The 26,732-nt window shown below is 38.7% G+C and overlaps 1 protein-coding gene and 1 long non-coding RNA gene across 3 annotated transcripts in view; one reads left to right on the forward strand and one right to left on the reverse strand.

Annotated features, from left to right (window-relative positions):
* Nucleotides 1-336: 336 nt before the first annotated feature.
* LOC138736724 (ammonium transporter Rh type A-like) overlaps nucleotides 337-26,732 on the forward strand; it is a 40,793-nt gene continuing 14,397 nt past the window's right edge. Inside the window, exons 1-7 of one of the 2 annotated variants that reach the window (XM_069886694.1) lie at nucleotides 337-547; nucleotides 4,497-4,680; nucleotides 8,279-8,429; nucleotides 17,325-17,472; nucleotides 19,499-19,665; nucleotides 21,261-21,398; nucleotides 26,089-26,222. In XM_069886694.1, coding sequence (XP_069742795.1) covers nucleotides 373-547; nucleotides 4,497-4,680; nucleotides 8,279-8,429; nucleotides 17,325-17,472; nucleotides 19,499-19,665; nucleotides 21,261-21,398; nucleotides 26,089-26,222 — 1,097 coding nt within the window. In that variant the 5' untranslated portion in view covers nucleotides 337-372. Of the gene's footprint in view, nucleotides 548-1,100; nucleotides 1,185-4,496; nucleotides 4,681-8,278; nucleotides 8,430-17,324; nucleotides 17,473-19,498; nucleotides 19,666-21,260; nucleotides 21,399-26,088; nucleotides 26,223-26,732 lie in introns of those variants that run through there. The other variant, XM_069886695.1, reaches the window with a different exon arrangement.
* LOC138736726 (uncharacterized) overlaps nucleotides 23,085-26,732 on the reverse strand; it is a 46,587-nt gene continuing 42,939 nt past the window's right edge. Inside the window, exon 4 of the long non-coding RNA XR_011340532.1 lies at nucleotides 23,085-23,158. This is a non-coding gene — a long non-coding RNA (uncharacterized lncRNA). The remainder of the gene's footprint in view (nucleotides 23,159-26,732) is intronic.

Consider the following 26,732-nt stretch of genomic DNA (forward strand, 5'->3'; position numbering starts at 1 on the left):
GCATTTCTAATTACTTAATCTGGAATGTTACACATTATCCAGGAGAACATATTAGAAAATTACAATAAACTACTATTATTTCCTTGTTTTTATTCCTACATTCTTGGCATTTTCTCATGTACAATTTTTGACAAATTCTTGGGAACATAACGTTATGGTCAAGTAATTTTATTTTCTACACAAATCTTACAAAATTATAGTGCCTAATAAAGCCATTTGGACATATGCCAATTAATCCCACCCTTTTGCAATGGGTGTGAACTACCGAGTAATGTTATTCCTCTGTCATTGGTTTACAATCTCAAAAAAAACATTTTGAAACTCAAGTAGTATATCTCAGAAAGTTTGTCGAGACAAAGATAAAGGCGTGTGATGCCTGCATTCTACTCTACCAACATGCGTTTCAAGTTTCCTATTCTGGCAATAACGCTGGAAATTGTGGTTATTATTTTATATGGAATTTTTATTACATATGATGAAGGAGCTGATTCGAGAATTGGTTTTAAAAACACCTCTGCACCAGCTCAATTCTACAAAACATACCCAAGTAAGTATGTCTATAGTGAACAGAAGGTAGCTATGTTTATTTTCTTATTTATTTCCATGTGATGCATTTATTTTGTATTTATTTGCTGGCAAGTTGCATAAAAACTACATCTTTAAAACCTGATGATATTATATTTTTTTCTGAGGCACATTGTTCAAAAATTATTTTTGCATGTTTATATTTTCCTATTTTAAATAATAGATCTCCTTCAACAAAAAAGATATTTTTTCTATGCAGGAAAGCATAAAGTCAAAGATGCTAAATTAGATATTTAATGTTTAGATAATTTACATCAATTTGATTATTTGTATTTTTCAATTATTAATACATGGATTCTATTTATGTAAAAAAAGAAAAGCAAACTGTGAAAACAAATAATTTCATTCAGTATCTCTGTTACATTCAAAGTGATCAGAACTATTTACTTTATATTGCATCTATTTCCAGTTGTTAAATGAAATCGATGTACATTTTCCTTACAATTTTAACAAACTTTACCTCAAAAATGGATTAAGTATTATCAATAACTCTGCATAAATCAATATTTGTGTTACAGATTTAATTTAAAGTATCTAGTGAAGCTTCATGTTAATGAGCAACTACCACAGCAATCTAAATCCTCGCCAAATTCCATCAGGTTCACTTTTTAAATCATTTGTAATATGTTTTTGATTTTCAGAAATACAAGTAAGAGATAAAACATAAAATCAAATTCTGAAGGCTCATCATTAAAACAATGGTTAAGATAGCCCACGTCTTAAAAAAATAAGTTTATTCCAATTATTACTAGAGTAGAGCATGCTTAGGGTTCAGACAGCAGTTCAGTTGTGTGGTCAGAGCTGGGGTTGGAGTCCAGACTATGGTTCAGATGTGTGGTCAGAGCTGGGGTTGAGATCTAGACTGTGGTTTGGATGTGTGGTCAGAACTGGGGTTGAGATCTAGACAGTGGTTCAGATATGCGGCCAGAGCTAGAGTTGGGGTCCAGAATGTGCTTCAAATCTGTGAAGCAGAGCTGGGGTTGAGGTCCAGATTGTGGATCAGGTGTGCAACCAGAGTTGGGTTTGGAGTCCAGACTGTGGATCAGATGTGTGGTCAGACCTGGGGTTGGAGTCCAGAACATTTGATTTATGAATCTGGATAGGTTTGCAATCAGAGCCATGATCCTGCATGTTTGCATACTTCTGGCTTTCTTTAAACTCTGGATTTACAGAAAATATACAATGATGTAACATGTTCAAAACATTTAATGAATGCACGTTGGATATTACTGGATATCCAACTGTCTAGAAAACACAGAAAAAGTCCAAGAATCTGTTTGCTCAGGGATCGAGTCAGGCCTGATTTTCAGGGTTCTTTGGGCAATCCTTTTAAAATTCAAATTAAAGTTAGAATAAAGAAGAGATGAACAGGTAAATTTTGATAGTTTAATCATTAGTTAATACAACATGCTTCATTTATCAAAATGAGCAGTTTTAAAGAAAAATAAAGTCAACACTTGACAAAATGTAAACATAAAATATTTCCACCACAAAATAAGAGGAGGTAATGCTTGAAATTATGTTTAAAAATGAACACAGTAAAAGAAAAATACAGTATACAAATGAAAGCAGATGTTATTTAATACAAATTAATTAATTATGTTTAGTTTATTAACAAAATATTTTCATATAAAATACAAAGTACAAAAAAATCAAATAAATATTTATTCATTCATTTCTCTGTCTTCTGTTGCATCTGATGTTCTTGTCACTTGTTGCCGTTGTGCATCTGTGGCGCTTATGCACACACACACACAAAACACAAAAGCCCATTAAATGTAAAAGACTGAGAGTTTTATAAAAGTTGAGATTCTCTAGTAGTCTGGATTTTTGGACTTTCCTGTATGCCCCAAGAGTGGTGAAATATCTGAATTTTACTGTAGTAGTATTCACCAAAATCTTTAAATGTTGTTGTATACTCTCTATCCACATATGTTTTAAAATGAATAAAAACTGTTGGACAATCACAAAAAAATTAATGTTGGAACTTTGACATTAAAGTGACCAAAGAACACGATTCTATAACAGTTCTCAACATGGTCAAAATTAACTGACATTTTTTCTATATTGGTGAACATTAAATTCCTTGCAAGTCAAACAAACTTTCAAATACTTCAGGTATTTACAAAGAATGAGAAAACCAGAACTTAATTAAACCCATTTAGTAGATTTTCTGATTGGTATTTCTCAAGCTGTTTGTCTGGTTTTGGCATTCTTTCTATTTATTTATTTATTTATTGATTGATTTATTGACTTGTAGGATAAAGGGAAGGAAGATTTCCCCCACATTAAAATGCATTGGCAGATTCTAGATGGGACAAAAGCTGGATAATGTGTAGTCACCAATGTCTCTCAACTGGATAGGTACATCATTTGCAGGTTGAGCAAATTTATCTGAAGATAACTAAATTCCAGATAGGATTAACTGCTGTAAGCAATCAATGAGCATTACATTTCACAGAGAATGGTTGTAAAGCTTGGGTTAAAAATCAAACCCAAGATGATGATGGCTAATCAAACTCCTGTTTAAACTGTGCCTGTAAATGTGCACGTTGTGAAATTATATCCAGTGTTTAATCACCAGATTAAACAGTCTTGGAGAAACATTTTTTTTAAATCACAAATTTATTTTTAGAGATGTTTCTGGAGTAGGTTAGTTGTCCTGATATCTGGGAAAGGTGATGATAATCACATCTATAAACTTTGTGGTACCTCAAAGACAGCTATTAAACAATATGCCAAATATATGTCAACATAATGAATAAACGTTTTACATGGAGAAGGATTAGCTTGCAGAGATTGTACTGCATTGCCCCCTTGTGGATTTGCTAGAAGAAACAGTCTTCTTTTACTGTAAAAACACATCAAAATGCTGGAGGCACTCAGCAAGTATTTTCAGCATCCATAGGAGACAAAGATATATTGCCGATGTTTTGGGCCTGAGCACTTCTTTATGGAATAAGGAGAATGAGCCAGAAGCAGAAAATCTCAGTGTCAATGTTGGCTGGGGGAGGAATCAAGACCAACAAAAGGTGTTAATTGGATATGAAAAGGAACGAGATATTCCTTGAAGAAGGGCTCAGACAAGAAACTTCAGCAATATATCTTTGTCCAGTATGGGGACTGAAATGATCAGCTAAGTTTCTCCAGCATTTAAGGTGTCTTTTTACTACAATCACAGTGTCTGCAGACTTTTGTGTTTTGTCATATTTTTTTCCTTGAATGCTGCCCATTCCTAACAGTCCTTCAGAAAAGGGATCACCCAGTTTCATAACTGGAACATAGCATGCCATGTTCTAAAACATTGCTGTATGATGTGTGTGTGTGTGTGTATGTGTGTGTGTGTGTGTGTGTGTGTGTGTGTGTGTGTGTGTGTGTGTGTGTGTGTGTGTGTGTGTGTGTGTGTGTGTGTGTGTGTGTGTGTGTGTGTGTGTGTGTGTCTGCGCAATTCAAATGCATAAGAAGCCTTCTCCTATTTAATTGATCCTTAAACAATATGAAATTCTATCATTGCAAAAGCTGGAAACCTAAAATAACATCACAGGAACTACTGGAAACACACTATCTGTGGAAAGGGAAACAGTTAATGTTTCAGGGCAGACCCTTTCTGCTAAGTACGTCCAGCATTTTCTCAGATTGATTTCCTCTGTCACAGACAAAACCTCCTTCAAACTGAAGGATCTGCCAATCTGAAGGGTTAACTTAAGAAATGACATTGGCATCTTCAAGTACCTCCCCATTAACAGTGGCCTGAAAGTTCAAAGTGTGACTTTCAACAGCAACTTCCTGGACTTGGTTTAATACTTGATACCTTCCAGCTTAAAGGAAAAGGAAACCAAGAAAAGTGTCCCCCACATTTTACAATGGTGTTTTGGATTGCAGATGATAATAAACACATGTTTCTTATACAGGTTTCCAGGATGTGCATGTCATGATCTTCATTGGATTTGGTTTTCTCATGACTTTTCTGAAGAGGTATGGATTCAGCAGTGTGGGATTCAACTTGCTCATTGCTGCCTTTGGTCTTCAATGGGGCACACTGATGCAAGGCTGGTTACACCACTTCAATGGACAAATCAAAATCAACATTTTCAGGTACATCTACTCATTTAATGATAAATTGCTAAAAGACTATTTGCACTAAGGCTCTAAATATGTTTTGCAAGATTGAATCTCAGTAAACCCACTCCAGTGGTCCCACAGTTAAGGCCCTAAATTGGAGCAAGGTCAATTTTAGAGGCATTAGGTGGGAACTTGCAGAAGTTGGATTAGGAGAGGCTGTTTGAAGGTAAGGGTCGGCTGAAAATGGGAAGCTTTTAAAAGTGATATAGCAAGAGTTCAAATAAAGTGTATTCCTGTTAGGATGAATGGCAAAGCTACAAGTTTAGGGAACCCTGGTTGACAAGAGATATTGAGGCTCTGGTCAGCAAAAAGAAAGAGGCTTAAGACAGATTTAAGCTGTCCAGATCAAGCAACACCCTCGATAAGTATAAGAGGCAATTAGTAAATTTGAAAATGACACCAAAATTGGTGGTGTAGTGGACAGTGAGGAACAATGTTTACAACAAGATGCAGATCAGCTGGGAAGGTGGACCAAAGAGTTAGAAATGGAATTTAACTTTGACAAGTGTGAGGTTTTGCACTTTCTTTTAAAAATATTTTTAGTCATATTTAAAGAATAAACAATTAAATGGTACAATAAACAATGTGCAACAAAATTAGAAAAAAATGCAAATATGATCATAATTAAAGAATCCAGACCACATTCTTAATAATAAAATAAAACATAACAACAAAAAAAGAAAAAAAGTTTTTAAAATGTCAAAACCCCCTCCTTTAGACAAGACTGAAAATTGACATTTATGAATCAAGTAACACCCTCTTGGAGAGGGACAACTGTGTGCCATGATTCCTGAACTACACTAAATATTAAAATTATGATAGTAGTCCATAAATGAGCCCCATGGGTCTTTTGGAATTTAATATGTGAATCCTTGATAGTGTATTTAATTTTTTTCTAGATTTAAGCAAGACATAATATCATTTAGCCATTGTGCATGTGTAGGTGGGGTATGACTATGGTTCTAGGCACCCTGACCAAGGGAAGCACAGCTACTACAGCATCTCATCTGTCAAATTCTTCAAGAATTTAATATATTTCAATGTCATCTCCTATCATTCTTCTAAACTGAAGAGAGAACAGGTCCAATCTGCCTTTTTCTCCCCAATCCATAATCCCAGGATTCATTTTCTGCACTTTTCTTGCAAGTTTATCTTTCCTTAGATAAGAGACCAGAACTGTACACAATACTCCTGATGAAGTTACCATATATGCTAGCTTATAAAACAGGACTTGAACTTTAAAAATGTCACCCAAAAACGAGAGGTCACCTTGCATGCCAACTATAAAATCCAAACCTTAACAGCAAAGTCTCAGTGGTCTCCCGCACCAAGTATAAAATCCTAACCTTAACACCGACGTCTGTCTTCCCCCACGGCAAGCATAAAATCAGAATCTTAACAGCAAAGTCTCAGCGCTCCCCCACGAGGTCCATCCGCCCAGTCTGATTGCTGTCGCATCCTGTACTCTTGAAAGAGTAGACAGAGGTTTATTTTAAAATATACTAGTAAAGTTTGAACCTTTACTGAGTAATTTGCATTTAAAATATTGTGACATCACTGCACTAGTCTTTGGGATGGTAGGAAAAGGACTATTGGAGTAGTAAGACAGGGTTGTCTTATACAGTGAGTTTAGCTTAAAACCTACATTTTAGGTGAAAATTCAGGGGTCATCTTATACGTGTCATCTTGTATGCTGGCATATATGGTGCTCTAACAATCTACATCACTGAAATAAATCATTTCTAGTCTTACTCTCAATTCTTTTGCATGAAGGCCAATATACCATTTTCCTTTCTAATTACTTGCCATGCCTACATGCTAGATATGCAGTGATTCAGGCATTAAAACATCAAATGTCACTGTTTAAAAATGGTTCCACTTTTATATTTTCTCTACTAAAGGTCATCTACCAGATCCTTACCAATTCATATAAACTGTTCTCTCCTTGAAATCCTCTTCACAGTCCATTTTTTGTGAAAAACTACTTTTAAATAAGTTTGGCATTTAATTAAATTTAACTTAGGTTATTTAATTAATTAATCAAGTAAAAGTAGAGCCATAAATAAATAAAAGACTAATGACTAGAAACTACTCGTATATATTGATTTGTCTTACAATTTTACCATTTAAGTCTTCAGCATATGGCAACTGCATGTGGACTGAGATCTTATGTCAAAGAATATCATCTCATTATTTAACTCAGTGGAAATGCAATAGTCTACATAGTGGACTTAGTTGCTAACTAACTGGTGGTTAACATGCTTGAACACTGCACAAGGCAATGATTCAACTAATTATAAACAATTAACAATAGCATTTAAATAGTGTGAACTGAATAGGACAGCACTGCAGTCTGGAGTAGGAATACATAAGAATATGAAGCACATTATATCATTATATGCCTGCTCAATATAATAATATCAGTATTATTCTATTGCCAATTACACTCTGCTCCTTAGCATCAGGCATAATTCCAGGAGTGGACAGCACCATTTAAACTTAATATACTCAACTTAATGTCACCCTGCACTTTGTAAAGAAGTTTGATTTGGCTGTAGATGCTGGCAGGCATGCTGGAACTATATCTTTAACAGTGCGAAAGTGAGCAAGTGGCCAACAATAACAACAGGCAAGCACAGGTGATTCTTCTCCAAGGGAAAGTTTGTAAATGTGTTCTGCAGCAGGCAACTCTAGAACGTCCACTGAATGAAGGCACCTGTAATAAGAATGCACAATGGAATGCCTGAGGCGCTGAAAGCGCACACTGGAGAGCCTGAGTACAAAGTTGAGGAATACAGCGTGAACCCTTCACAGGGTTTTGCTGAATATTTTATGTGCCTTTTCCCAGTGTCAAAGTGATGGACAACTCCATGAACAGCATAACCTCCTATGATACTGTGTGTCATGTTGGGCACACCATTACCTATTTAGATTTAAATTTAGACGTACAGCACCATTACAGGCCCTTTTTGGCCCACCCAATTACACGCAATTGACCTACAACACCCATTACGTTTTCAATGGTGGGAGGAAACCAGATAACCTGGAGGAAATCCATGCAATCACAGGGAGAACATACAAACTCCTTACAGACAGTGCAGGATTCAAACCCTGGTCTGATCACTGGTGCTGTAACAGTATTGCGCTAACTGTGCCGACAACTAAGTCCACTATGTAGACTAGCAACTTCAAAAATTTCTAAAAGTGCCTTTGGAATTGTAGCAAAATCACCCAATCAGTCACCAATTGATAGGTCAGGGCTTGATAGTCTTTTTAAACAGGACTACTTGTGTATTGTTGAGTTGGGAATTTGGAGGGATGGGTTTGTTCTCCTACATTGTATTCTGACTGAAATCATGGCCATCTGGTTCAGGATATTTCCCATGTTGGGATGATGTTAACATTACATACTACAAAAATAGTATGTAATAGTATATTGGAACCAACTTAGGCTATGTTTCAGGTAACAACAGTTGCCTTCAGTAATGATCATTGGTCATCAATAAGATTTAATTACTGTTGAAATTAACTCTGATCAATGAAATGTTTAATAAATATTATTGTTCTGTAGCTTAATCAATGCAGACTTCAGCACAGCAGCTGTCCTGATTTCATTTGGAGCAGTTTTGGGGAAGACTAGTCCAGTCCAACTTCTGGTCATGACTTTGTTGGAGATTTCAATATTTGCTTTCAATGAACACTTGGTTACTGGGATCCTAAAGGTATGTATTCAAGATTGGAGTACAATCTTGGTAAAGTGGCGAGTGCATGAGATAACCAAAGCTAAAAGAAAGGAACATTGGATATATATATATATATATAGAGAGAGAGAGAGAGAGAAAGAGAGAGAGATATCAAGTGATGGAAGGTTAGATTTATATCTGGATTCTGGAAATAAGAAAAAAAAATTATGGGGTGTAACTACCCTAATTTTAAAGATGCACGGTCAAATTCAGAAAGTTAAAAAGCACATGTGATCCATACTTTATAAATGTAGAGGCTTTAGTTTGAGAGACATCGAGGCTGAGGATGTGCTACAAGTAAGGTCAGGTAAGATATTTTCATAATAGCCCAGAGTAGGCAGTGGGGATTGCAGCAGGGGTAGCAGTAACTTCCAGATGCAGCATGTGGGAAATCTGGGACAGCACAAGTGTCCCTGATGACTCCACCTGCAAGAATTGCATCCAGCTGAAGCTCCTTGCAGACCCTGTTAGGGAACTAGAGCTGGAGCTGGATGAACTCCTAATCATTCGAGAGGTAGAGGGGGTGACAGAGAGGAGATAAAGGGAGATAGTCACCCCCAAGAGGTAAGAGGCAGGTAACTAGGTCTCTGTTAGTAGAGGGGAGGAGAATAGGCATTCATGGCTGAGCAACCCTGTGGCAATTCCCCTCAACAATAAGTATACTGTTTTGATTGATGTTGGGGAGGGGGGACAAGTGATAGTGATTAGGTCTTTGGCACAGAGTCTGGCCATTCAGCTCAGAAGGAAAGTGGGGAGAAGAGGAGAGCTATAGTGATAGGAGATTTGAGTTAGGGAAATAGATAGGACGTTCCATGGTCAAGCTCGACACTCCTGGATGCTATGTTGCCTCACAGGAGCCAAGGTCAGGAACATTGCAGATTGTGTCAACAGCATTCTCACACAGGAGGGTGAGCAGTCAGACGTTATGGTCCACATTGGTACCAATGACATGGATCAGAAAAGGGACGAGGTCTTAAAAGTGAATAAAGGGAGTTAAGAAGGAAGCTGAAAAGCAGGATCTCAAAGGTGGTAATCTCTGGATTGCTGCCTGTGCCACACACCAGTGAGGGTAGAAATAGAAAGTTACAGTAGATGAATACGAGGCTGAAGAGTTGGTACAGAGGGCAGAAGCTCAGATTTGTGAGTCATTAGCATCTCTTCTGGGGAAGGTACAAAAAGGATGGGTTGCACCTGAACTGGGGGACCAATATCCTGGTGGGCAGGTTTGTTTGGAGCTGTTGGGGAGCAGTTAAACTAGTTTGGCAGGGGGATGAGAATCAGAATGAGAGGATAGTGAATAGACCAGATGATACACAAATAGATACACTGTGTAATGAGATACACTGTGTAATGAGATATACTGTGTAGTGAGATACACTGTGTAATGAGATACACTGTGTAATGAGATACACTGTGTAATGAGATATACTGTGTAGTGAGATATACTGTGTAGTGAGATACACTGTGTAATGAGATATACTGTGTAATGAGATATACTGTGTAATGAGATATACTGTGTAATGAGATTGTGAGGAAAGATAGGCTGTCAATAAGGGCAAAATTGCAAGTGTAAGATTAAGGATTTAACGTAGTTCTTTGGAATCAAAATTGAAAGGGGTGATGAATACACCACAGAAGGTCCCGTATTTAAATGGCTACTGTATTAGAAATCAATACGTGATGATCTTGTAGCCAGTTGAAAACTTACAGGTATGAAGGTGTGAGCATCTGAGTTGTGGCTGAAAGAAGATTATAGCTGGGAACTAAATATCCAAGAATACCCAGTGTATCAGAAGGACAGGCAGGTAGACAGGAGGATGGGGTAGTTCTGTTGGTAAAAATGGAATCAATCTTTGGAGAGAGGGAACATTGAATCATAAGATATAGAATCCGTGTGGGTAGAATTAAGAATCTGTCAGGGTAAAAAGATCCTGATGGGAGTTGTTTACAGGCCTCCATACTTTATAAATGTAGAGGCTTTAGTAGCCAGGATATGGTATGCAAATTACAGTGGGAGATAGAAAAAGAATGCAAAAGGGGCAATGTTACAATAATCATGGGGTCATGGAGGTGTGGTGAACTGCTGTATTCCTGATTACTTGGCTCTGCCCCGTTCTGTAACTGTATCTGTGGCTTCTCTCCCTTTGATCTTGTAAAGCCTCTAACACCTTGACCCTTCCCCAGAAAGCCCGGGACACGGCGCAGGATGAGATCCCTGTCCATTGTGAATAAAAGGCCGTAGATCACTGACTCAGTCTCAGCCTCTTGAGTTATTTACTGCGCGTCAATTTTATTCACAATTTTTTGTTTTCATCGCCAACAATAGACAAACTCCTGAAACTTGATAAGTTGGAAATCAACCTGAAGCCTCAGACAGCTTTGAACTCTGGCTACGCTGCTTCGAGGACTTCTTACAAAACTCAGCTGGCATCATGGCCACCAATGCAAACAGACTGCATCCACTCTTCTTCCACCTGGGTCAGTCCCTGAGTGTTCCCAATGATCAGCCTGAACCTGACCTACAATAAGGATAAATGTGTTTTACGCACTACCTGACTAGTGATCCTTTGCTGCGTCGTGGAGAATGGGGTCATTGGCCCTGACACCGACCACATGCGGCCTATGCTAGACCTCCCCCTTCTCCACAGCCTCAAGGCCCTGAAAAGGTGCCTGGGATTCTTTTCTTATTACACTCAGTGGGTTCCAAATTATGTGGATAAAACCTTATCAGGTCTACTTCCTTCCCACTGGCAAATGAAGCAAGGGCAGCCTTCTGCCGCATAAATGAGGACATCGTGAAAGCCGCAAAGTATGCGGTGGATGAACCTGCCTCGTTCCGGGTGGAGAGAGATGTATCCGATTTTGCCCTGTCCTGCCATCCTTAATCAGGCAGGCTGCCCTGTTGCCTCCTTCTCCTGCATCTTCCAGGGCCATGAAGTCCGACACTCCTCAGGCGAGGCTCCGGCAATAGTTGAGGCAGTGTGGCACTGGAGGCACTACCTGGCTGGCAGACGTTTTATCCTGCTCATGGACCAACAGGCTGTGGCATTGATGTTCAACAAAAAACAGTGGGGTAACATAAACAACAATAAAATTTTGAGATGGAGGATTGAGCTCTCCACCTACAATTATGACATCCTGTACCAGATGCCCTGTCATGAGGGACACGTGCCAACGCACAGGTGGATTGCCTCAAAGCCCTCCCCAGCAACCTCTGCCACCCCGGTGTCATGAGATGTTTTCACTTTATCAAATCTCGGAATCTACCATACTCCATTGGGGATCTCAAAGACATGACCAGGGACTGCAGGGTCTGTGCAGAGTGCAAGTTGCACTTATACCAACCAGATGGGGCACACCTGATAAAAGCCACAAGATCCTTTGAATGCCTGAACGTGGACTTCAAGGGCCCCCTTCCATCCACCAACCTCAACATATACTTCCTCAAGGTTATTGACACATGTTCGCGGTTCCCTTTTCCCATCCCCTGCCCTGATATGACCACCATCATGGTCATTGGGGCCCTGCACAACCTGTTCACTCTGTTTGGGTATGCGTTGTACATCCACAGAAATTGGGGGCCCTCGTTTATGAGTGATGAGTCAGTCAATTCCTACTAACCAGGGGTATCGTCACCAGCAGGACCTCAAGTTATAATGCTCAGGAGAACGATCAGGTAGAGAAAGAGAACAGCACCATGTGGAAGGCCATCTTCTTTACCCTAAAGTCCAGGGGACTGCGTTCCAGAGGCGCTCCATGCCACACGATCTCAGCTATGTAATGTCACTAACGCTACCCCTCATGAAAGAATTTTCACTTTCCCAGGAGTCCACGTGAGGAACCACATTACCCTCCTGGCTAACATCTCCAGGGCCGGCCCTGCTACGAAAACACATGAGGGGCCATAAAACTGACCCCCTAATCAAAAGGGATCAGCTCCTCCACACAAACCCCCAATACATGTGCATGGCCTACCCAGATGGGCAAGAGGAAATGGTTTCCATTTGGGACCTCACGTACCTGGGGGCCCCAAAGGAGCACACCCACCAAGCAGCACCTCCCCCTTCCTTCCATGGACATGCAATATGTACCATCACAACCTCCCTCCACCCCATTCATTCCAGTCAAGCAGTCATGCCCCTAGCAGGTCGACACAGGACTGGAGGTCCAGCACAGGACAGCAGCCCTGGCCGCAACCCAAGAACCGCCGCTCTGCCATTCAGTACAGAAGATCAAGCTTAACCTGTAATACTTTGTTCCTCATGTCACCCCACCAGACAATAAAAAACAAGTGATTAATGTGGTGAACTGCAGTTCTCCTGATTACCTGGCTCCACTCCATTCAGTGACTGTACCTGTGACTCCTCCCTCTTTGCCTTTGTATAAAGCCTCTAACACCTTGACCCTTCCCTAGAAACCCCGGGTCACGGCACAGGATGAGGTTCCTGAGACTCAGTCTCAGCATCTTGAGTTATTTACTGTGCATTGGGGGATTTCAATGTGCAGATTGATTGCAACACCTATATTGTATATTGATGGACCCCAAGAGAAGGAATTTTTAGAATGCCTTCAGGATAGCTTTTCAGAACAGCTTGTGGCTAAACCAACCAGGGAAATAGCAATTATGAATTGGGTATTATGCAATGAACCTGAGTTGAAGGTAAGGGGACCCTTAAGAGTCAATAATAATAAGATAGAATTCATCTACAGTTTGAGAGGGAGAAACTAAAATCAGGTGTGCCTGTAAACCAGTGGAATAAAAGGGACTACAGAAGTATGAGGGAGGAGGTGGCCAAAGTTGATTGAAAGCAGACACCAGCAGGGAGAATAGTGGAGCAGGAGTGGCTGGAGTTTGTAGTTAACTGGGAAGTCAATGACAAATTAATCTCAATGTTGAAGACATGTTCACAAGGGAGGATAAGGCACCTGTGGTTGACAAGGGAGGTCAAAGACAGCATAGAAACAAAAGAGATGGTGAACAATATGGCAAAAATGAGTGGAAAGCAAGAGGATTGGGAATCTTTTAAAAGCCAACAGAAGAATAAAAAAGCATTAAGAAGAGAAAATATGAGTATAAAGATAGCCAGCAACATACAACTGGATGTGAAAAGTTTCTTCAGGTACTTAAAGAGCAAAACAGAGGTGAGGGTATATTTTGGACCACTGGAAAATGACATTGGGGAGATTGTAATGGAGAAAAACAAAATGGTGGACAAACTTTATAAGTAGTTTGCATCTTGGAAGAAACCAGTAGTGTACCAGAAATTCAAGAGTATCAAGGGGCAGAAGTGTGTATGGTTGGTATTACCTAGGAGAAGGTACTGGGAAAGTTAAAAGGTATGAATAAGGATACATTATCTAGACCAGATGAACTATGGCCAAGAACTTGAAGAAATTGTGGAGGAATTGGTCGTGATCTTTGAGGGATTGCTTGGTTCTGGAGAATTGGAAAATTGCAAATTCCACTCTTTAAGAAAGGAGATAGGCAAAAGTCTAGAAATTATAGGCTAGCTAGCTTGACTTTGAAGGTTGGTAAGATGTTGGAATCTATTATTAAGGATGAGGTTTCAGTGCAATAGAGGCAAGCAGTAAAATAGTTCAGTCAGTATGGTTTCCTGAAGGGGAAATTTTGCCTAACAAACCTGTTGGAATTCTTTGAGGTGTTATGAACCCAGAGGACCCCAAAACCCAGCAGCAATAGATCTTCACCAAGACAAATGGTTACTTCAACAAAAGTTGCTTTTAATTATCTTGAAACATGAAAATAAATTCAAACTTTAACTTATCTCTATTGACTTACTTAACCAAACTTAACCCCCTTCTAATTCTAAGCGCATGTGTATATAATGTGTGTGTAAGTTCAGAAAAGTTCTTTGGTTCACAGTCCAATCTCACTTCTCATTCCTCCAAGTTCATTGGTTGCAGACAATTCTTATACTGTGCACAGAATTTAACATTTATGAAGTTCACCAGGCTTTGGTGCTTGAAAGGTAAATGGTTACTGTTCAGGAAGGTTATTGTCGGTTTTCAGAGAGAGATTTGTTATTCCAGGACATCCACAACTGATGTACTTCCATTAGCCACTCCAGTGTCTTGCTGACAAGACTTGCCCCTTCAGGGTTCTCCAGATGATAACCTCTTTCTTTCAGGTCACCATAGAGTCCTTTTTGTTTCTCTTATTCCAAGTGAAACATTAAACAGCCAGTCCTTTCCTCTTTCATGAACCTCCAGGGCTTTGACCAGGCCGTCTTCCAAAATGGGACATTCTACAAGCTAACAAGCTTGTCCTGTTCCCGTCCCAGCTACTTCTGCTGGCTGTAACACTGTACAAGTGATATCTCTCTCTCTCTCTCTCTCTCTCAGAGAAAGCCTGTTTGACTCTCTCTGCTTGCAAAACCACATGACCCTCTCAGAACAGCAAGTTGTCTTCCAGACGTAGCAGCTCAAACGTGCTCTTTCATCTGTTGCCTTTTGTAAACAAAATCCATTAGTGAAGTCTCTTGAGCGCTCTTCAAAACTATTGCAAAGGCTCTGGAGCTGATATGTCTAGCATGGGGTAGGGCTCCAGTATTTCAAATAAGATCTGTTTTAAAGTGTTTGTATGTGACCTACTCTAACAAACCTTTCCCAATTTATCTCCCCAAAACATATCTATATATATTCTGTCACAGAGGAAATAACAGAAAGGATGGATAAAGAAGAATCAGTTGGTGTGGTTTATCTGGACTTTAAAAAGGTCTTTTAGTAGGTGCTATACTTGAGGCTGTTAAGCAAGAGGATAACCCTTGGTATTATGAGAAGGATAGAAGATTGGGTGACTGGCAGGGGAAAGAGAGAGAGAGAGAGTGAGAGAGAGAGAGAGAGAGAGAGAGAGAGAGAGAGAGAGAGAGAGAGAGAATGGAGATAAAAGGGGCCTTCTCTGGTTGGCTGCTGGTGACCAGTAGGGCTTCATTCTCGGACACTTATTATGTCAATGGTTTGTGGATGATCCAAAGATCAGAGGAGGTGAAAGTATTGTTGAGAAAGCACTGAGATTGCAGAAGAACTTAGATAGCTTAGGAGATTGAACAGGGAAAATGGCAAATGGACTACAGTAGAGAAGTGTATGATCATGCACTTTGGTAGAAGGAATAACGGCGTAGACCATTTTCTGAATGGACAATGATTTCAAAAGTCAGAGGGACTTGAGAATCCTTGTGTAAGATTCCCGAAAGGTCAACTTCCATGTTGTCAGGTTTAAGGAAGGCAAATGGAATGCTTGCATTCATTTCAAGAGGATTAGAATACAGGTACACAATCCTTTATCTGGAAACCTTGGGGGACAGTGTGCCCTGAATTAAGCATTTTTCTTGATTTCGGAAAGCCAGATTTAAACCCACCCGAATTGTGCTGCTATATCCACCCCCACCCCCTTCCAGTCGCGCTGCCATCTCCCCCTCGCCCACCCGACTTGTGCTGTCGGTCTCTCGCCCACCCAATTTGTGCTGCCGGTCTCTCGCCTGCCCGACTCCTGCTGCCGGTCTCCCACTTACCCATTTGCACTCTCTCCCCACTTGCTGGATTTTAGAGCTTTCCGGATTTTAGATGTCTGGATAAAGGATTGTGTACCTGTATAAGAAGAGGGAGGCTTTATAAGGCATTGGTCAGATCATACTTGGAATATTGTGAGAATTTTTGGGCTCCATATCTAGGGTAGGTGTGTTGGTATTGGAGAGGATCCAGAATAGGTTTATATTATAATGCGAGCTGTTTTTAAAGTGAGGCTGGGAGGGGTTTACTTCCTGTGTGTATTGCTTCCTTGCCTTATGTGAAGGCCATGCTGTGTGCAATGGAGAAACAACAGAGGTAGAAGACAAGCCTCTCTCTCTCTCTCTCTCTCTAAAGAGAGAGTCCAGATAAAGTTGTTCTTTTGAGCTTGAAGTTGTAAAATGGTTCTTTCTCAAAGCAGAAATTTCTATAGTTTACAAGGATGATCCCCAGAGTCAAAGGGTTTTATATGAGAAGCATTTGAAGGCTCTTGGATTATACCCACTAGAGTTTAGAATAATGAGGGGAAATCTCTTTGAAACCTATTGAATATTGAAAGGTCTGGATAGAATGGATATGGAGAGGATATTTCCTATGGTGGGGGAGTCGGGAACAAGAGGGCACAGACTCAGAATACAAAAAGATCCCTTTAGAACAGAAATGAAGAAGAATTTATTTTCCCAGAGGGTGGTGAATTTGTAGAATTTCTTGCCATGCATGGCTTTGGAGGCCAAGTAATTGGAGATATTTAAGGCAGAGGTAGACGTTCTTCATCAGGAAGGGAATCAAGGGTCACAGGGAGAAGGCAGGAGAATGGGATTGAAAAGGATAGTAAAACAGCTATGATGGAATGACTGGGCAGACTCAATGGGCCGAGTGGCCTAATTCCACTCCTATGGTCTAAAATGTGACAGTAAATTGAGGACACAGATTTAAAAGAATTCACAAGATCACCAGAGGTGAGATAAAGATTTACTTGGACCTGTTACAATCTGAAATACTCTTTCTGAAAGGGCGCCAGATGTGTATTCAGTCTGAACTTTGGAAAGGTTGCTGGGCTGTGGCTCAAGGCTCCAGGAAAAGACAGTGAGATTATTTTGATTGCTCAGTCACAGTGAATCAAATTGCTTTCTTCTGTGCCGTAGCCTTCCACGATTCTATGAAAAGCATTATTTAATGGTGGTTTACCACATTAAACTATTGTGTGCCTGCACTAACTGAATCAAAATGCCAAAATTAAATACTTGTAAAATCCTCAGGGATGGATTGTGGAGTTTTTCATGTGGTAAAGGTAATTTGGAATTCTATGCAGTTGAAACATGAAGATTTTATTTGGGTCTCTAACAGGTCAAAGATGTTGGTGCATCAATGACTATTCATGCATTTGGTGCATACTTTGGCCTGGCTGTTGCTCGAGTTCTACACAGACCAGATTTGCAAGATGCCCAAGATAATGAAGGGTCTGTATATCACTCCGATTTGTTTGCAATGATTGGTAAGTACAAATATAAGAATTACATCAATATAAAGTGCAGATTGTGTATTCATGAACGTTTGAGAAATTCTGGTATATATGATATATCCAAACCCTTGATATCTGTGGAGGGTAGGGGCACAGACCTCCTGCAGATAATAAAAATTGTGACTTTTACTGAGGCTATCTCCTTTTGCAGAGGTAGACGTTCTTCATCAGGAAGGGAATCAAGGGTCACAGGGAGAAGAACACACCCCCAATGAACATATCCTATAATTTTCTAGAGCTTTAAGATGCATAAAAAACATTCAAAACCAATTATATTAGCTAACAAACTGCTTCCATTGAATTCATTTAAACTTTCAAGCAATGATTGGTTTTGAAATCACAAGATTAACTTCATAATAAAACTGCTCTCTTTGAACTTGACAAATGGATAGGACTTGAGGGCCAACCTCAGAAATACTTGGATTTGCCAATTTCAAATCAGCAGATAATGAGGACTGAGTAAAATCAGCCAAAAGCCTATCCTTACAATATCCTATAACAGTACGTTCATTTGTTTCTTCAATTTTAATATATTCATTCTTATGTTCAACTTATACTTTTCTCCAGCCTTACAATTCTGCAATAACACTGTGTGTCCCCAAATTCCCAGCTTTTGTGAATTCCACATGCTACTTGCCACACTTTGGGAAGTTGTGCCTCAATAGGCTAAGCTCTGAAATCTTGGCTCCAAATCTCTTGCTCTCTCAACTATTAAGATCCTGCTTAAAACATACTTCCATAACCAAGCATTTGATCACTTACTCGAATGTCACCTTATTCAGCCCTGTGTCAATTTTTATTTGATAATATCATGCAAAGCACTTCAAAATATATTGTTTTATTAAACTTAAACTAGACGTACTGTGCAGTAACAGGCCCTTCTGGCCAAAGAGCCCGTGCCACCCAAATATAGTAATCAACCTCCAACGTTTTGAAATGTGAGAAGAAACTGGAGCATCCAGGGAAAACCCATGCAAACAAGGGGAGATCATACAAACTCCCAACAAACAGCGCCAGATTCGAACCCAAGTCACTGGTGCTGTAATAGTGTTGCACAACCACTACACTATCATGCCACCCATTGAGGGCACCACATTGTTTTGTTACTGTTTTACTTACAGATATTTAATGCTACCAGTCTACCTGCATCCATTTTAAACTGGCACAAGCTCAGCTGACAGTTTTTTTCAGTACGAGAGCTGATAAAACTGCAGACACTGGTGGAAAGTGCAGTGATGGTGTTGTGGAAGTGATTGCTGCTACAAGGAAAACAGTGCAAGCTTGAAGGGACCTTTCCAAAACAGTTTGTGATCAAAGTTGAAGCAGCATTAGAGATTATCAGCAACCAATGAGAAACACTTCCACATTTGTATTGGAATCCTGCCCTTCATGATCCTTGCACTATGCCGGGCATTCAGCATAACGGTTACATTTCTCAGCAAGCTGTAGCCGCGCAGAGTGAGAAAATTCTCCCACCCAGGGCCAGGCTATTCTGATGAACTCACCTGTAGAAATCAGAAGCTGACTTAAACTAGCAGCAATATCTTCTCTTCTTGAGATGGTAATTTGCCATCTGAGCGTATGCCTGGATTAAAGTTGATGCAAGTCTAACAGCACCATCAAAATCAGTTGAAAAAATGTCAAGAATTTTCCATTGTAGTCACAGTTTTGACAGCTAGTGAGACAGGAAGCAGGGCTTTGCTGGGGTTGGTTTGAAATCCAGGCCTCTACCAATCATTTGTTTATGTAAACAACATTCATATATTGAAATGGAAACTCTTTAAATAAGCAAGGCAAATAGTTGTTTCTGGAATGTGGTGACATAATGATTTACATAACTATGCAATATTAAATCTTAAAAGTTATTCCATTTAGTTTTTCCAGTATTTTGGTAAATATAACCTGTCACTCTTCAGTTTGTAAGTATAGCCAATATTAATGCTGATCACTCATTTTTTTTAAATTTCGGGTCTAATGAATGCTCTATGTATTTTTTCAGGTACAATCTTCTTATGGATATTTTGGCCAAGTTTTAATTCTGCCATCGTAGAATCTCCAGATGGGCAGTACCGAGCTATCATCAACACCTATTACTCTTTGGCCGCATGCGTGCTCATGACTTATGCTCTCTCCTGCTTGGTTGATGGGAAAGGAAAGCTGGACATGGTAAGAATGCATACTGATCATCCAAAACTTAAAACTTGTACCTTAAAATCACAGTCATCCTATACCTCGACGATAGTTTCCACTTGCCACTATCTACCCGCCAGCTTCGATGCAATCTTGCGCATGCCCAGTTAGTTATTTGCAAAGTCTCAGCACTCCTCCATGGGGTCCAGGCGCCAGGTTCGACTGCCGTTGACTCTGTACAGGCTTCAAGTGCAAATAAAATCTAAATAAATATCCAAATAAATCCAAATCAATAACCAAATAAAATTTAAACCTTTAAATGATTATTTGTCATTAAAATATTGAGATTTGCTTTTAACAGTATCCACTATTGAATGATAAGTGCCAGATTTTAGGGTCCACTTATGTACAGAGTATCACTCAAAACCAACATTTTGGGCAGAAATTCTGGAGTCGTCCTATAAGATGACATATATGTATATATTTACTTTTATTCATTTTGCTGCATTTACTCGCTCTGACTCTAAGGCATCACACTGCTGATCTCCATTTCAGAGTTCATATTTTAGAGGCTCCCTTCCATGACTGATTCATTGGTTCATGCTTCTCAGTGCATTTTCTCTTGTAGTACAACTCCTTAGCTATTGATCGCTAACACATCATCCTATTTAAAAGCCTAGCAGGTGTCAACCAAGGCAATAAAAGAAAATGTTTCTCACCAGATGCTCAGAATATTAAATTCTGTATTTTAAACCTTTCTGTAACTCAAATTAATTCCTTATATCCTTTTGATGGGAGAGTTTAATGCATTCCTAATCTACTGTATTAATCCAATTTCCAAAATTCAATTTTGGTCTGTGGAGAGGGAAAGATGTGGCTATTTGGTTGGAATAGGTGGCAATACTTCTGTGTATGTCAGTTGGACACTGCACTTATCATTAATATTTTGTTTAGTTTAGAACTATAAAATAATACATATAATGAGGGAACACCAACAATGATTATTTTTATGTATCAATGTTCAGTCCTCCAACTTGTCGAGTAAGTGCATCCATATTGGAATAAAAATGACTGCTAATAATGAACAATTAATAAATGTATCAGTCTTATTTCATTTCTGTAGAAAAACTATTATTAAAATAGAGAAGGTGAGGATTTTCAATTGGTTTTACATTTTGTGACAAGATCAGAAGCATGGGAATTCCCTGATTGGTACTAATGTGCATTGACAGAATTATTAGCTGCCCTATCAATGAACTTTTAACAAGAAGTAATATAACAAGAGCACAGCCAGAACAAGAATTGGGGTTCTTAGAGTAAATTGGTCGATTGTGCAGTGGGTATGTCTTGAGGTGATGGAGCTCCAGGGAGATCAATTTCCTGAACAGCTGGAATTTGGCAGATTGGTTCAGGACTAGACCTGAGGTTTTATAGGGGGGCGAGCATAATATTAGAATCGCTTCAAGAAACAGGGAAGAGTGGGAGGGACCTGAATGGCTTTGCGGTGGGAAGTGGTGGATCATGGTTGGTGGGTGAAGCAAGTAGGTATGTTGAAGGGCACAACTCCTGATTTCAGTTAAGAAGTGGTTTATTTTCCAAATAAAGTTTTGTGTTTGCATTTTCTTGTGCAGGTTCATATACAAAATGCTACTTTGGCAGGTGGTGTAGCTGCTGGGACCTCTGCTGACATGATGATCTTTCCTTATGGTAGTCTGCTGATTGGATGTATTGCGGGAATAGTCTCTACAATTGGATTTAAATATATAACAGTAGGTTTTGTCTTTTACTAATATTGAACCTGTGTTTGGGAAATTGTTTGTTCATTGTTGCTCAAGAGAAAGATCTCTCCTTGTATAAAGTTGAGGCAGAAAAGAGTAAATTCCTGCACACTTATAATTCGGTTCACAAGTTATCTCAACAAACTACCAAAATTTTCAAATATTAATATTTACTGATGCTGTTCATATTATTTTAGAAATATACATTGTAATCACAACAGCTACAAATAAGATACATTTAAGATACTGTAGTTACAAACCCACAAAATAATCAATTAACGAAACAAATTAAGTGATAACAATTTCATGCAATATCCTAACTAATTTTTTGGTCCATAATATACCATTATATTCATCTGTAAAAAGACTCTGTTTCTGGTGTCATTTATGGTTTTAATCACCCCAGAAATGCAGTAAATGAACAAATAAAACTGTGAAGTCTCAGTCCTTTGCAGGAAGTAAGTTGTCCCTCTAATGTTTTTTTTTAAATTATTCAAAATGTTTTCTCCATTCTAATCATTACCACAAAACTTTATCTTTTTAATCTTTCTTAGTCCACATTTTTTACCTCAATTTATTTTTCCTTCTAATTTGATGTTCCTACTCATTGAATTTCCTTTCAAGTAATTTATTCTTTCTTTCTCTGCTACTAAATTAATTGGTTAAGCATCGATTCTCATACATGAGGCCTGAGATATCCTTTACAGTCATGGTGACATTTTTAGTTTGCATTTTGAAATTTAAGGGGCAAGATTAATATAACTTGAAGGTTTGAGGGAAATTTGCAATTCATGCACTTGGTACAAATTACCAAGTAATTTCTGGCCCATTACTCTAAGCCTCTTAATTATTGTCTAATTATTAAATTAATCATGGGTATTTGCACTTTCCAATTGTGTTCGAATGTATTATCAGCTATTTCCTTTTTGGTTTATTTGGCCAATGTTAAGCCAACCCACCCAGGTGGAAGCTCATTGGGTGAGATGTCTACTTGCCTGACTTTAATATTGTCATTAGAAAAAAATCACTTCCATATCATAGGATGCATTTATAAACCACTCAACATCAGTTTTTCTTCCACTAATTATTTCAGCACAGTTAAATGGAAATGACAGAGCCTGGTAAAAAGGTAATTCTTATTCATGGGTCACACTCATGGATTTTGGACGGCAGGCATGTAACGGCACAATCAAGGAATCTTGCCACTACACGGGCCATCTAAAAAGGAATGTGCAGGAATTTTGAGTCAATTCCTGCCCCGTGATTTATCCTGCAGGACCCCTACAACTTTTTGGAGGAAGCCTGCAGTGTAAATCGTACCGAAAAAATTCGTTGATGGTCATCCACTCTACCGCACGTCCACCCACCGAAACTGTTGCACTTGCAGTCTAAAAAGGGGCCCAGAGTGAACGACCACATGGGCAGTAATTATGTTAATTTTTTTCTGCAATTTTCCTGACATTGCAGTCTAAAAACCATAACTGATTAATTTTGAAATACAGTAAAAGCCCTAGTATCCAGCACCTACAGAGATTGGTAGATGCTGGATAAGTGAGTTTTCCAGTTGCTTGAGACTCACTCTTACAATCTGTAACTCATACTCCTGCATTAAGAATAAACAGTTTAAAAGACAAAATATTGTACTGTACTTACACAAAACATTAAAGCATTTTATTTTATTTTCAGTCACATTCTTTGAAAACATTTAACTGTGGCTGCATCTCCTGGTTCCTTGTCCTCCATGGAGCCACCTGAAAGACGAACAATAACATTATAGATAATTAATCCCCCCCCCCTCCCACAGCACCACCAAATTTGCAGATATAGCCTTACTTAATATATACAATAATATATTAATAAAAATAAAGACTCTGATTAAAAACTCTGACTAAGCAGGGATAAGGAGGTACTTTTAGAGAGTCACCTCAATGATGAACATCATCAACAACTCTTCATCCTGGGTGACACCATTGTTGTTTCATACAACTTTATTCAAAGTACTGCAATGAGCACCACACAACCAAAGCACTCACTTCACTGGCTGAATATTTGCTCCCATTTTCACCAAAGGTTTAGGTGCTACTTCAGAGAGCATTTACTTTTACACTTTTAAACTTGGATTTAAATGTTTATTTATTCTTAAAATATTTTTTTTTTATTTTTCTCAATTTTTTTTGCCAGTTGCTTGAGTTTGCTGGTTGCTATAATTTGGATAAAAGGAGTTTTACTGTATATCAAAGATATTTGATTAAGGACAAAACATATTTGATGAATGACAGCTATTAAAAATGTATCTGCAGATTAATTTAACATTATCCAAATGATATTTGTGTTCTATTTGGACATGTAGTGAAAACTAATTATATTTGTAAATAGGGCTATTCCTCATATACTGGAAAAGTAATAGTGAGAGAGCTTAAACAGCTCTGAGGAAAATTATAGGTATTGTCTCTCATGAACAATTTATTTCTGGAAATATACATATCATTAATAAGCCACTGAAAGTGAAAGAGAAGTCGTGATAGATTCAGGTAGGACTTCCTATTAGAGTGCAGGAACAGAGTCTCTTTATAGCACTGAACATACTGTGAGATAGAAATAAAGATTAAAAAATGGGTCAGATTTTACACAACTGGCCTGCATCTCATTATCATGTCTGTTGTTCAGATATATTCAGCGAGCGCTTTCAATAAACATTAGAAATAATAAAAAAATAAATGTTAAAATTATGAATGTATTTAAAAAATGAAATTGATGTTAATTTGTTTAAAAAAGCAAACATAATTTGAAATAAAGAAAATTAAGATAAAAATGTTTTTAAATAATGATTAATAACTCAAGAGAATAGGCCTGCTCTAGACACTTCAGTTATATCAGAAACGTGTCAAGCTAGATAAAAACTGCATCCAACCCTTTCAATAAGAAACTTTGAGCACTCCTAAACTCAGTGGTAAATCCAAGAGCAGAACAAAGAGGTCAGGTGTGTCTCAATGTGCAGACACAGAAATCTAGCACATTTTCCATATGCTTGGCGATTCTCTAAGGACCCACTAGTCCAAGACAGAAAGAGAGATATCAATATATGAGTGAAACATGAAAATCTGCAGATATTGTGATTATAGTAAAAATACAGAAATGCTGGAGAATTCAAAAGACTTTGCAACGTCCAGAGCAGGTAAAGATAAATAACCAATGTTTCAGGGCTGAGTCCTCTTTCAAGGTATGAAGTGACTCAAGTCCAAAATGTCAGTTATATATCTTTAACTCCTCTGGATGCTGTGAGACCTGCTGAGTTCTTCCAGCATTTCGGTGTTTTTACTTTAATATGGCATGGTTGACGTAGCCATTAGCACAATTTCTTTACAGTGCCAGTGATCGGGACCAGGGTTCAAATCCCCTGCTGTCTGTAAGGAATTTATACGTTCTTCCAGTGTCTGCAAGGGTTTTCCTGGGTGCTTCAATTTCCTCCCACCATTCAAAATGTACCAGGGGTGTTGGTTGATTGGGTGTAAATTGGGCAGCATGGACTCATGGGCTGAAATGGCCTGTTACCATGCTGTATGTTTACATTTAAATTTATAAAAGAATAGACAAATAGTCATAGTGTTGCACCTCCAAAAAAAAATGGCATTTCTACAGCGCAGACAGATGTTTGGGTAATTCTAGACTAACTTATGGTTAATCTTAGTGTACCACAGGGAAGTTCAAAAGACTTCTTGAACTGTTGGAAAAAAAAACTGTTCTTGAACTCAGAGGTGCTTCAGAGGAACTCTGAAGGTAGCAGTGAGAAGAGATTATGATGAGGGTGAAAGGGTTCCTTTATGAATTATAGAACTTTAGCATATAGCACTATAGAATTCTTTCAATTTACAATATTTTTTCACTCAGGTATTCTGCAGAATTATTACAGTACAATGTCCATTCCACTGACTTGCCTCTCATAGTCATCAAACATTTTTAATCCTTTTTCAGTTTTTGTGTTCATTTGATTACATCTTTACTCATTCTGCAACAATAAATGTGGATGCTTTGACTTGAGTCATAATGGGTAAAGCTTGGAGCCATTCAAACCACCCATTTATTTATTTAATTGAAATCAAGGCCAGGGGTTTCTGAACACATTATCCAGTGTCGATATTTCCTCAAGTACTGAGAGTATAGAATTTTTCCATTTACTCTGTTATTGGGCTCCACACAATTCTTCCATAGAATCTGCAAGCTCATTATTTCAATGGCTATAGTAAGTTTACAAATATAAATTCTGTTTTAAAATTCTTTTAGTTCAGCTTTGATTGTAATGTACCTTGATATTATTTTTAATTTAAAAATACTCAATTTTAAAGCTTTTTAATTATTAAATTCATTTTAATTGTCGATAACGGTCAGACAAATCTGTGAAGCAGCCCTCAGAGCTTCACAATTAGCAAGGTAAGAAGAAGGGCCCTGCTGGGAGTCAAAGCTTTTGGGAACATTTTGGGGAAAAGCTTTCTCAGCATGTCTTTTGAAATTCTTTGTTGCTCAAGTCGTACTGCTGGATTTGATTAGTACTGATGTGAGGAAACTGCAGACTATGGCTTGTTATGTTATCAGATATGAAGCACAAATAAAATAAAAGTAACTTTAATGTAAAGTAACTTTAATGTAAATAACACATTCCAATTATTGCATTATTTCATTCCAGCCTACTTTAGCATCTAAACTTAAAATACACGATACCTGTGGTGTACATAATCTTCATGGCTTGCCTGGAATAATTGGAGGTGTGGCTGGTGTTGTTGGAGCAGCAATGGCCAGCAAAGATTTGTATGGGAACGGGTGAGTTTTGCCAAGGATTGCAAAGTGTTATGTATCATTTCCATAATCTAGATTTGTTCTATTGTAGCGAGTGGTGCAGTGAATAAAACACAACAGAAGTTGTCTGTGAGCTGAACCAACTGTTTATTGAAATCTTCACAGGAGTTTAAATAATTACAGTTGGCACACTATCACAATCACCCGAACTCTGAGGACACGCGCCTCCCAGAGTTCTTTGTGCCACCGAAAACTTCTGATCCCGTGGCAGCCTACAACTATGGACACCAGCTTGATAATGGAGTGGTGCAGTTTGCAACATAACCCACTCCCCAGAACCAGAATTCACAGCTGACACCGCAATCTCACCTAGATGACCAGAGCGGGATGCCGGATGCCCCTTGTGCTGGGGGGTATGCCACCCATATTGGCTGATCTAGGTCCACATGTGTCAGCTTAAGGTGATCTACTGAAACCATTTCTTGCCTGCCACCAATGTCTATAGCAGATATGGAACCATCATTCTGTACCACC

Source organism: Narcine bancroftii, chromosome 6 (genome assembly GCF_036971445.1).
Source record: "Narcine bancroftii isolate sNarBan1 chromosome 6, sNarBan1.hap1, whole genome shotgun sequence".
Classification (NCBI taxonomy): domain Eukaryota; kingdom Metazoa; phylum Chordata; class Chondrichthyes; order Torpediniformes; family Narcinidae; genus Narcine; species Narcine bancroftii.